Source organism: Melitaea cinxia, chromosome 10, assembly GCF_905220565.1.
Source record: "Melitaea cinxia chromosome 10, ilMelCinx1.1, whole genome shotgun sequence".
Classification (NCBI taxonomy): Eukaryota; Metazoa; Arthropoda; class Insecta; order Lepidoptera; family Nymphalidae; genus Melitaea; species Melitaea cinxia.
The window spans coordinates 5,179,525-5,193,149 of NC_059403.1; the positions used below are offsets into that span (position 1 = coordinate 5,179,525).

Genomic DNA, 13,625 nt, shown 5'->3' on the forward strand with positions numbered 1-13,625 from the left:
TTTTATAACTCTGCGAACTGACAATATCTTTTTTGTTAAATTCCACGAAGACGGAGTCGCGGGCACAGCTAGTATGTAAATAAATATAAATGACATTTAAACTCTGGGCGGAAATCAAATCTACAACTGCCGGAACAGAAAACAGATTCATTGCGACGTGCGCTATTAATGGGCTAGTCAATTGGGATAATATTGAGTTCTCTAATGATTGTATGAACGACAAATAAATGACAACATTTGCTTTTTATATTTGTGTATCATTTTAAAAAAATTGGTTGTCTGTAAAGTTGGTTTATGGACGATAGTTCAACGTGATAACGTCGTAACAAAACATCTCCTCGGACGCATAGGCCAATCGAGTGGAAGAGAGATAGATGTGGCACAAGCGTACGATGCACGTAACCGGACAGCGGGTCATCATTTTTTGTGCATGCAGGCGGTGTGTATCGATTTATTAGACGTTGTCACGTCAAAAATGTGATTATATTTTGCTGTATAAATAGTAATAGTTAAAGTTACATGACTCTGATTTCACGGTTACATATATTCTAGTATACTTTCATTTGAATCACTTACGTATTTATTTCATACAAAATTGGCTCTGAGGACGAAATTTAACTAAATGTAGGTAAAAATCCTTAACCTAAACTAGATTATTGTAATCAATATAATAATATTCCAAATAAAATTTCGAATTCAAATTATTAAAACAAAAATTAACTTTTTTACATTGGAAAGGATATAATATAGGTAGGTTATATATGTACTCGTATCTATGTTTTAATATATAGGTATGACTAGGAGTGACTATGTGTTATAATACACATTGATTGCAAAAATACTTTCACATAAACAAGTCTAACAAACAGTAACTAAAACCAAAAAACAAACTTAACGAAGCTTAATAAAATATTTGCTTTGGAATTTTTTAATGGAATACTTCGACAAGTTTATCACTTATACCTACTATCAGTGTGTGGTTACGGCAGTAAAGAATATAGCCACCCCCTCTCTTCCCGTGGGTGTCGTAAGAGGCGACTAAGGGATAACACAGTTCACTACCATCTTGAAACTAAAAAGGCCCACCGATGGCGGCATAACCATCTAATTGCTGGCGCTGCTGCTGGCTTTAAAATACACAGGCCGAAAACGGGCAGCAGCGTCTTTGGTGCGACAAAGCCAGCCCTGCGGTCACCAACCCGCCTGCCCAGCGTGGTGACTATGGGCAACACACGTGAGTTTGCGCCATTTTTGGCGCGAACTTGTAGAGGCCTATGTCCAGCAGTGGACTGCGATAGGGTGAAGTGATGATGAAGTGAGTGTGAGTGATGACCTACTATGAACATCAACAATGACGTAAAACCGCACTTCATTACGTATTTTATAAAATATTATATCGAGGTTCATATAATCAAGAGACAATAAATGTATAAGTATATATCCTACATACTATTTCTACGCTTTGTGTAAAAAATCAGTCGTATAGAGTTTGACATATGGCTTTATATGTCTGAATATCATATATCTTGTGCCTAAACTTCTACTTGGCTGACTTTTTGGATGTAACTTCGTTTGTATGTAGTATGTGCCTAAACTACTGCTTCTACTTGGCTGACTTTTTGGATGTAGCTTCGTTTGTATGTAGTATAAGTGGTTTCATTTAATATCTCTCGCTTGTATCCACCTGCATACTTAATTACTGTATACTTAAGTTTTGTTCAAAGCAGTGAATTGTTCTCTTTGTAGACCATTCGAATTTTTCTCATCACTCGTGCTCTGTCTCTTCCTGTTCAAGGCAGCCTGCCTGATCCTCTGTCGTCTCCGACTCTTCACCAAGTACACGAACAGTGAGATCGCAATGAGCAATGCGACGAGGATGCAACCGACAAGGATTAATGTGAGAGAGGTCACCTTTGGACCAGAGTCCATTGATTGTATCTGGAATTTGCAACCGGTTTTGTTTAAATTATAATAATAAACTCATTATATTCTTTTTGGCTAATTTGAGTTTTTTTTGATGACTGAGAAGTTTATTCCAAGAAATAACGTAACATATTTGGTAGAAGTTTAGTTATTAGAAAATAGAAAAATTATAAAAGACAAATAAATAATACAACGTTACCACGTAGGTGCCTTGCGGGCCGCCTCTCATGTACTCGTAGTCATCATTGCACATCGCCTGCTCGGTCCAGTTGTACCAGTGCACGAGTCGTAGACCCTCGTATGCCCGTGGAGACCCGCATCTAATGATATTGTCATAACATATCCACTATTCTAAATCTATATTCAATTAGCTAAGCCTCTCGGTAGTTTAGCAATACAGAGTAGTGACATTTTAGTAATAATTTAAATTTGGCTCAAAGCGTCTCTCAAACCCAAACCTAATAAGCAAATGCCATATTTGAAACTAAAAAAATTCAATCCTATTTTTATTCCCAAACTGTAACTTTCAAAATGTTGAAACAAACTATTTTATAAATAGTTAGTAACAGCTTGAATAGTCCGGAAGTAGTTTTAGGGATTCTTAATTAGATTATACAATATATGCAAAGATTTGATTTATCGTTTTTATAAGAAATACACGAGCACGAGTAGAACTAAATACTGGCGTAAAAACATTTAATAATATTGTAAGCAGTGCTGCCCAACAAAACTTTTTTTAACCATTTTATCAGAAATTGTAACTATACCTCAATTCAGCAAGAAGTCTAGAATTGGCTCGGTACATCTGAGGTAGTAGGTCGTCCAGCAGCCACTGTAGTTCGCAAGAGCAGTGCCACGGATTGAACTGGAGATTGGCTCCCTCTGACAGCGTCGACCATTCCAATAACGTTTTAGACAAAGACGTTAAATTGTTTTTGCTTATGTCTAACTGGAAGAAATACTGCTTTTGTTATAATGTTAGATAATACGAGTAGTGGTATATGTATACACTTCAGTCTGTAATATCACACTGCTAGGCATAGGCCTTCTTTCCTCATGTAGGAGAAGTATCAGGGCTTAATCCACCACGCGGCTCCAAGGCGGGTTGGCGGATAAATTCCCTACTATGAGTAACGATCGCTATCAGATGCACATGGTAACAACCGGGGTCGACAGCTTAATGTGCTCTCCGAGGCACGGTGGGGAGACCCACAAGGATTGCACAAACACCCAGACCACGGAAAATATCTGTATGACCAATACAAATGTTTGTTGTGTGCGGGGATCGAACCCGCAACCGCACAGCTACAAACCAGTGCTGTGACCGTTACGCCAACGCTTGTAGTAATAAAGTATATTATGTTTATATGTTATTAAATGTTGGGTATCCTAGTTGTTAATTTTTTTTTACATTTACTAATTCAGCCTGTAACATCCCCGTGCTGGGTGTAGGCCTTTTCTCCATGTAGGACGGAGTTCTTTTATTTATTAGTATCAGTATATGTATAAGTATTTATTAGTCTGGCTAGTCTTGGCTAAATTTTAGACCATATAGATTTTAGTTACAGTGTCACAGTATTTCTAGTTTTTATTAAAAAAATTATTTGTTTTTCAATACAATAATATTATAATAATTTAAGCCATAAAACAATAAGTGAAGGTTAATTACCATACATAAAAACGTTCCATCAAATGCGCCCTCTTGTATTGTGTGCAGCGACGCACAATTTGACAGATAAAGAGTGAAACAATACTTTTCCCCTGACATTAGCTCACTAGTCCTTCCGATAACATTGCTGAAAGCCTTGTCCTCGACTACATGTAATTTGTTTAAATCATTCATGTATAAGGTCTTTAGTGCCAAAATGTTTTTAAAATAAATAGTTTCTATTGGGTTTCCATCTAACCGCAATTCCTCTAAATTGGGAAAGATTTGGCTGCTCAAACATTTTGGCACGTCTGAAATAAGGTTGTATGATATATCTAAACTAAATAGTTTTGGCAGTTTATTTTCAATGTGAAAATCTTTTATTTGGTTTCCGCCGATACTTAGAACCTAAAAACATATTATTTTTTTTTTAATTAAATGAATAAGTACAAATATAAATAAATTTCTGTGTCTAATGAATAAATACCTCTAAATTGTTGAAATCAACATTGTTTTCATTGTAAAGCGCAGATAATCGGTTGTATGATAAATCAATATACGTGATACTGCTTGGAAATTTTGGCCAATGGTATAAAGTGTTTATCTTTAGTATAGCAATTTGAAGAGTCTGTGGTAGAGCAAAAGTGAATGTTATATTATTCTGCGCAAGGTTCAGTTCTCTTAAATTAATGCAGGATAACAAAGCATCCTCTTCGACTACTTCAATTATGTTGTTAGATAAATCCAGGAGTTCTCTGGAAGAAGGTCAATTGTTTATTATTTAAAAAATGAGTTGCGTAAGTTTATGTAAGCACTAAAATTCACCTATCTAAATTTATTAGCTTTTAAAATGGTAGGTATATACTTTTGGTAATATAGATAATTATAAGAATTATTGAGAAAGAAATAGAATAATGATTATATTAAAAATAAATGTAGTATGTACTTACATATTATTATTCTCAGGAAAGGATTCTTTTCCAATTGATCGAATTCTGTTCCCGCTCAAATTTAACCTCGTTACTTTTTTTATTGATTCACTTTCAACTGTTCTTAGCATCACGTCGAATATACCATTCTTGCTAAGATCCAAGTCCTCTAACATAATCATTGGTTGTAAAGCCTCTACAGGAACTTTTTTTAAAAGGTTGCTTTGCAAGTTTAATCTTTTGACATGATGCAGGTTTTTGAAATCTAAAGGACTTATGTCCGTTATTTTATTATAAGAGAGATCTAAATCCTCCAATCCTGCTATTTTAGTGAAGAGATCAGGCGTTATCCCAGTTAGCTCATTTTGGGAAAAGGACAATTTCTTCAGATTTTGAACATCGCTAAACGGGTCTGGCCAGTACGTCTTGATGGCATTGTTGCTAAATCTGAGCGTTTCCACTTGAGCATTTGGAGGTAGCCTAAAAGTTTAATAACGAAACATTTATGTGTGGTTCAAATCATAAAAATAATCTTACTATAACATAATATAATATGATATATCAACATAACATAATATTATATAATTATATTAAATTGAATTTAGAATATTTGTATCAGTGACCTTCTAGGATATACGAGTATAGCTTGAGGTCGTATTGTAAATCTATTTTAAATACAATTAAATTAATTAAATAAAGAATATATTTCAATTACAATATTAGCAAATGCAAACGAGAATGAATCTATGTCAGACATTCGTATTTACATCAGAATATTTGTCATTGTTTCATACAGTATGTACTTTCCAAATAACTTTACAGCAGGATATTCGGTATCATCTCGGTATGGTGTCATCGGATAAAAATGGATCGTTACAACTTCTTAAGATTTAAACTACAAGACGGTCTCGATTATATCACTTACTCTATTTTTAATGTCATTGTTATTTATAGCTTGAATTCCAAAGGTCATGTCAGAAATAAAAAAGGACTATAGAATTTTCTAAAATAGGACTTATTAACAATGGGAAAGTAATAAAATATTAAAATAATTCTTAAATACTTCAGTAAACGGTTATTATGTAAAGGCGATTCAAATTTCTAAATTCTCTTTTTTTTGGTCAATCCATACCAGTGTATGAATCTAAACGAATTATTATAATAATTTAGTGAGTTTTTTTTTTTTTTGAGCTTCTTAAAGTGTTGTCTTTTTCGCATGAATGCTTGTGTAATAAGAAATTTTTAACCGACTTCCAAAAAAGGAGAAGGTTCTCAATTCGACTGTATTTTTTTTTATGTATGTTACATCAGAACTTTTGACCGGGTAGACCGATTTCGACAAATTTTGTTTTAATCGAAAGGTGGTGTGTGCCAATTTGTCCCATTTAAATTTATTTGATATCTAACAACTACTTTTCGAGTTATATCTAATAATGCGTTTTTACTTGACGTTTTTTTCGTCGACCTACGTTGTATTATACCGCATAACTTTTTACTGGATGTACCGATTTTGATAATTTTTTTTTTTTTTTTTGTTAAAAAGGAGATATCCCTAGTTTAGTACCATGATAAGGAAACCAGGATCTGATGATGGGATCACAGAGAAATCGAGGGAAACTCTTGAAAATCCGCAATAACTTTTTACTGGGTGTACCGATTTTAATAATTTTTAATTTAATCGAAAGCTGATGTTTATCATGTGGTCACATTTAAATTTCATTGAGATCCGATAACAAATTTTTGAGTAATCTTTGATAACACGAATTTACTTGACTATTTTTTCGTCTATCTACGTTGTATTACTTGTCGATGTAATTGAAGTCGGTTTTTTTTTCGTTTGCGAGCAAACACAATTATTAAGACATATCTTCTTTCTGAGAAAAATGGTAGTGTGAGTTTTGTCCGTTGTGTGATGATAATGACGTAAACGGAATATGATGTCAATTTACATTAATTGATAACGTGTAATTTAAATATTACAACTACATACATATCTCTATATTACATGCTTTTTATTTATTGTTTACACATTTGATTTAGAAGTTCGTGAATCCTTTCATCTATATAAAAAAAAAAATGAAATGTATTTTGTATTGTCTGTGTGGAAAGAAAAAAATGTGCAGATAATTAGTGGAAAATTAAATAAAACGTTTTCAAGCAATATCTTTCGGCTCAGCCAGTTAAAAATAGATTAACGATATTAAATTAACGATTACAAAGTAATTGAGTGCACGCAGATGTTTCTGATAGGTAATAATTATATCTACAGTATTTTCTGTCGATAACATTTTTAATTTATCTTTATTAGTTCTGTTTAACTGTTTTACCGCGTATCGTATTTACTGCCAGTTTCTAGTGACTTAAAAAAAGGGATTTTATATTACTTCTTTATGTAAATTTTTGGTATGTTCGAATATGTTAGTTAATTTTCAGAAAATTAATGAATTTTAGGACAATCGAGGACACTCCTAGAAAAAAAGACGCACAAGGACTTATGTAAATAAATAATATAAAACAGGTCGGTGTGGCAAGTAATTGTGGTGATGATTTGATGATGAACTCTAGAGATGTTTGAATCAATTTTTTAAATTTTATTAGTAAGAAGGATATTCTTTTAATGTTTTTTTTTGCAAAGACACAGGCTAGATTTGCATTAACTCCTTTCTTAAACAGGAGCCGGACAACGAAAACAATGATGGATTTGATCAGACTCAAAACTTTTATATTTATAATTTTCATGATATACCTGCACTGTTGTCCCCATTTTAAGTTTCATACAAAGTTTACTACTTCGTTGTTATTTAACTATTTACTGGCTGATTTAACTTGATATTTAGCACTTAATATATACATATACATATGTCAACATTGTAAAATAGTGGTATTTAGTCGGTGGTTCCAGAAAGCACCCAAAGCCGTTCGTGAAAGCAGAGCGTGGAGTAACTGAGTTAGGGAGTCTTACTGGTTAATTTGTTACGTTCAGTTTCGTTCATTGCTTTTCTTTACTATTATCAATTTTAAGTTTCGATAGCAAAGGACAAATATCGTCTACTTACAAACCTCACTAAGTACTTCAGATTTAAATATTATGTCAAATGGTCCCTCATCACTAAAAGCTAGTAACCACTGATATAGAAGATAGGTTTTTGACATTCTTTTAATAATTATTAGCGTAACAATGGATTTACTTAATTATAATGTGGTTTGGTTTAAACCTATCAATCAGTGTTGTATCGCGCATGTCACCTGTGTTTAAATTGCGAATCTACGCGAGAAGTCAGTAACCTTTTATCTCTGATTATGATTAGAACAATTTGGAACGCTACTAATTTTCTTGTCTTGTATTATTATTCTTCCTTGTATAAAGAGAAAAAATAAAAATCTATTTATTAACTGCGCCAACGGCTAGCCCGTTCTATAAATATCTAACTATGGTTAAATTTTAATTTTCAATTTTTCAACAACTATTTCTATAGACTAAACTGCATATTATATAATTTCGGGTGAGTGTAAGATTACGGGAAACCGTAATTTTTCTCGGTTTAAAGAGTAAGGTATTCAAAAAGTTGTTTTTTTATCGGACCAAAAGAATTTTTCATCGCCGGGCTGGAACTATATATGACTATATAGATGATTTTTTTTCTTTTCGTTGTTATAAAAAAAAACATGTAGCAATATTTAAATATGTACTTATATTTACTTTATATCTATATTTGTTAGATATTATATACTATTAAACGAGCAATTCTTGTATATATATATATATATATATATATATATATATATATATATATATATCGGAAACGGCTCCAACGATTTTCGTGAAATTTAGTATGCAGAGAATTTCGGGAGAGATAAATAAATCTAGCTAGGATTCATTTTAAGAAAATGTCGTTTTATCCCTGTTTTTAGGCAATGAAAAAATTGCTACAATATCGTTAGAATACGAAGGTAAATTTCGCGATTGTCAATAAAGTTGTAATAGCTCAGATGGGAAATCGGCCGGTCGCGATCGACCGAAATGATCACGTTTTAAATCCTCATGTTTCCAAGATCAATTATTATTTTTTCTTTTTTTTTTCTAGTTGCACTCGTTATTTTTTGTTTAAATAGCCAGTTCATATTTTTTATTATTATATCGGTAAAATTGAAAAATATTATTCCTATTTTATAAATATGTAATTCGTATTTAAATAAGATTTTCAAAAAACACGATTTACTAAAAATACCGAGCTAAGCTACCGAGCTTAGGTACTTTTTATTTTAAGGAATATGCGTCAATATTTTAAATTGGGTACATGTTTAATATGTTTAAATTAACTTAAAAATAATTTAAAAAACACTATCATTATGTGGGAAAGAGATGATCTAGCTATATATATATATATATATATATATATATATATATATATATATATATATATATATATATATATATATATATATATATATATATATATATATATCGTATACAATAGTTTCGGTCAGTCAATGGTTCAGATTGAAAGATACCTTTTTTCCCCTCGGTATTTTAATGGTATAGTTAGAAAACATTGTTTCATTAGTTACAATGTTCTTCATATCAGGTGTCGATATGATAAGTCCTTAAACTTTAGTCTTCAAACCGTTAGACATAAGTTCAGTACTGTCAGTGCTACATAATGGACGCTTTATGGAACATAAAAATATGTTATATTTTATCATAAATTGAATAATAGATACAACATAAGGCCAAATTCGCGTGAATTGCTACAAGTGGGTAGTATCACCCACTAGATGTCAAATAGAGGCCAGAATGCCTTGAATGCTGCGCGTGAATCAGAATAACAGTTACTAATATGTAAATGAATATAATAAGGTGGGTAGAATCTATAGATAAGCCGATAAAAACTTTTACGAGTGTCTATTGCAATGCATGCATTAAAGTGTAGATAATAATAGATAGATGCATGGGCGTATCCAGAACTTTGTAAAGGTGAGGCAATAACAAATAACTTGATACACTCGATAAGTAGTAGAAAATTAAATTGCTATTTATCATACTATTTCAATAATACCTTGCAGTTTTGGCTAAATCAACCTTAAAGTTACCATATTAAAATCTAAAATGTCATTATTAGTTTCATGTCAGGGTGGAGCAAATGTCAAACTTTGCCCCACTGTGGGTAGACCCATGGATAGATAGATATCGATTGAATGCATATGTACTTTTACAATTTAATGATGACTATGAGACTTATAATGCAAATTTATATATTATTTTAAAATTTTAATATATATTTATTTTAAATGAATCTATCACGTTTTGTGTCTTGTTCATAGATTACTATTTTTTAATTAATCAAGAAATAATGACTTTTAAAAAACATTTTTTAGACGTACCTATCTAAAAAAAATTAAAAAATAAAAGAAGTAAGCTTTACCTAATTTTAATATTAAACTTATTCAATAAGAGTGTATCCATTTTCTGTAGGTATAAAAATTCGTTATTCTAAAGTAAGATATAATAGAATATGATTATAGAATAGATAAAGCAATTAAGAGAATAAAGGTGATTCAAACCCACGGTTCCGCCTATATTATTGACATGTCGCCATATGATTTTCTCAATAACAAAACAAAAAAGTATTAATAGTAAACATTACAAGATAAACGTATTTTCTATTGAATGGTGTTAACATAGGATATATGAATCTTACTAAAAAAAAGTACTTAAATATATATTTGATACAGTTTTCATAGAATATTATCTGTGTAATGATTCACTGTCCTTTAATATAACCCTGAAAACATTTTTCATTTATAGTAGATAAAACTATGTACATAAATTGTTTACTCACTTGCCTAGAGTGGTAAGTCCTAACCCTTCGAAAGCGGCTGCAATTTTCAATCCATTGGGGTTAGCAGGCCATTGTATCTTGTCTAAATCAGCCAGATTTTCAATTTTGTCTAGCTCAGAACACTGAATATTTAAAACCAAATGTGTTCCATCAACATCAGGTATTTCACTGCATGTACAATAATTACACACTTTTATTAATCTGTGCACTTGCTCCGTCACCTCATCCTGGCAAAACACGGAATTGAAAATAAAAAAATAAAAAATAAAAAAGTTTATCGCGCCCATGTTTTATTTTTTAATCTTAACGGTACACATCTACGTACGGCTCGATATCGAGGTGGAATGATAAGATTCTTTTTATCGCAGCGTTATCGCAGCATTGGTGATGCGTGTGTACATTGCTGAAAATGACGTAGACGAGGTAGAAATAGATTAGCTTACTAGTTATGTGTTAGACCTTTATTTAAAGCAAACTTCCTCTTGAGAACCACAGTTACTAAATAGGTATATTGTATCACATTTAAACTATGCATTATAAACACTTAATAATAGGCAACTTTGAGAATATAAACACAGAGTGAGTGTAACATTCAAGACGTAGGAACGGTAGTCGTTCGCGCCAAACGACATAATGACCATTATCAGACCACCTGTAACATAAGCGTCATATTGACCACAATGCCACGGTATTTGTGTTTGGCTTTATGGTGATATATACTTACGAATCTATAACAATATATATACCTACATAATTATATATGTAATATATACGAGGTGTTCGACTCGTAACTGCGTTCCTTCAAATTGGGGGTTCTGTAAGTGAAATAGGTAACGTGAAAAAAAATTCTAGCCCATTTTAAAATTTGACTGAGTCTAATAGAGCTACTTTTTAGACCCATTCAGCATGATACATGATATGACGCCGCGTTGGCGCAGCGGTCACAGCCATGGATTGTACCCGTTGTGCTGGCGGTTGCGGGTTCGATCCCCGCACATGACAAACATTTGTATTGGCCATACAGGTGTTTGCCGTGGTCTGGGTGTTTGTGCAGTCCTTGTGGGTCTCCCCACCGTGCCTCGGAGAGCACGTTAAGCCGTCGGTCCCGGTTGTTATCATATACACCTGATAGCGATCGTTACTCATAGTAGGAAATATATCCGCCAACCCGCATTGGAGCAGCGTGGTGGATTAAGCTCTGATCCTTCTCCTACATGGGGAAAGAGGCCTATGCCCAACAGTGGGATATTACAGGCTGAAGCGCGGCATGATACGTTTCTTGAGCATGTATCTAAACAGTTAACAATGTCAAGACGCCATTAAATTACAATGAATAAAATTCTACGAGGAACAGAATTCTTTTCAATGCGTAGATCTTTAGTTATTTTCGCCACTTACTAATAATTTTCCTTTTTCTGGATTTTTAGGGCTATGTAAAATAGTATTAAATGTCTATCTAAGATGTGCTGTACGAACGTCTCGCATAGTATCGATATCTTTTAAATATCTAACACATTTAAAAATCACTCACGAAACGATAAAACTCTCGCGCGTATCGTGAACAAAAGATCAACTATAAACTATCGCAAGCAGCCGCTGACATCACGCCCTGACCTGCGACAAGAATTCACGAAGTCGCATAAGGATCTACATAAACCCAAACGCACGCACACATGATTCCAATTTTCCACAAAGTTGACCAGGCAAACAAATTAAATTAATGTTCAGGGAGAGGAGTAATAATAGGGCGTAATAATATGTTACCGTGTTTAAAAATTAGAATTATACGTTATTTAATCTTCGCATTTCTATTCTATTTTTCTATCTATTTCTTCGCATTTTTCTTTTTCTCACCAAAGCGTAATGGACAGAACCTTTCAATCTAACGATTAAGATGTGTCAAAACGAACTACAAACACTCTAACCTGTTCAACTCTTTTGTAAAGAAGTAATGATAGAATGAAGATTTTGGGGTGGTTGGGGTCTACCTCCTAGTGGTCCACCCTGGGCAACGGCGCCACTAACCTACCTGTGGCGACGGCTGAACGATCCCCACACAACGCGGTGGAAGGTCCTGCTTAGGGGCCGCCTGGCAGCGACCACCCTCCAGACTGAACCAGGCGCCAAGCAGCTTGCTGCGTTCCGTCTGTGTGCAGGAGTTCCAGTACCTTTGAGGGATAGAAGGGTGTCAGTTGCGCAGCTTGGCTCAGTTTTCGGAATCTTAAGCGACACCGTACCGGGTGGCTCATACTGGAGGGTAGCGGGATCTGAGGCACGGTCTTGCCGTTGACCGACCGCAGGCAGTTGGGGGCCCTAGCGCGCCAGCCACGTGGCAAAGGCTACCCCGCCACGTCGCGAAAAATCCTGAGATGGCTCCACCGTGCCAGTTGGTGACTGGATGGGAGGACCCGGTGGCGACTTCCAGGGGGGCTCGGGCGTCCCTGCAGTCTCCGGATGAGCTTCCCAATGGTCGGCTTAGTCCAAGGAATTCGCATGGTAAAAGCTGTGCCTCGACATCCAACTGTTTCCCCATCATCACTCCTCAACAACGAAAAAGTTTAAAAAACGGCTGCACTTCCTCCCACTGACGGTGCACCTCACTAACATCCGAGGTCTGCATTCCAACACTAACCCGGTCCACCACCACCTTGAGACCGCGAAGACGCAACTGTTTTTCTTAACGGAGACGCAAATTAAATCTCCAGCCGATGTGACGTATCTCAACTACCCATGCTACTCACTAGAACATAAGTTCAAGGAACACGCTGGGGACTGTGTGTACGTCCGCGATGACATTTGCTACAAGCGACTCCGGTGCTTTGAAGCAACCGGGTTCTCAACATTATGGGTTTTAGTAGACACCGACGTAGACAAAACTGTCTACGCTTGTGTTTATCGGTCGCACAGTGGAGATCAGGAGACGACCAGCCTTTTCGACAACCTTACAGAGATGGCAGACAAAGCACAGCAACGGTACCCGACGGCGGAACTTGTTTTTCTCGGGGACTTTAACGCCCACCACGAGTAGTGGTTGTTCCCGTACGAGAAAACATGCCACGCTGGGAGGGAAGCGCGTAAATTCGCGATAGCACTGGATCTCACCCAGATGGTACGGGTTGCAACGCGGGTACCGGATATCGTTAGCCATACAGCCAACTGCCTGGACCTTCTGCTAACTACGGATCCGGACAGACATTCGGTCTCAGATCTGCCCTGCTGCGTATCTTCCTGCTCTCCTCCGGACAACTGTCCAAGGGGCACAAGAAGATTATGGCGATATGAGTT

The 13,625-nt window shown here is 34.8% G+C and overlaps 1 protein-coding gene across 1 annotated transcript; it reads right to left on the reverse strand.

Annotated features, from left to right (window-relative positions):
* Nucleotides 1-1,707: 1,707 nt before the first annotated feature.
* Nucleotides 1,708-10,606, reverse strand: LOC123657197 (toll-like receptor 6; the record flags this gene model as incomplete). The annotated part of the gene is made up of 7 exons (XM_045592775.1): nucleotides 1,708-1,938; nucleotides 2,123-2,243; nucleotides 2,691-2,872; nucleotides 3,593-3,979; nucleotides 4,059-4,326; nucleotides 4,522-4,980; nucleotides 10,341-10,606. Coding segments are annotated over 7 exons (1,914 nt in total), but the record flags the coding sequence as incomplete, so codon positions are not given.
* Between the last annotated feature and the right edge of the window lie 3,019 nt (nucleotides 10,607-13,625).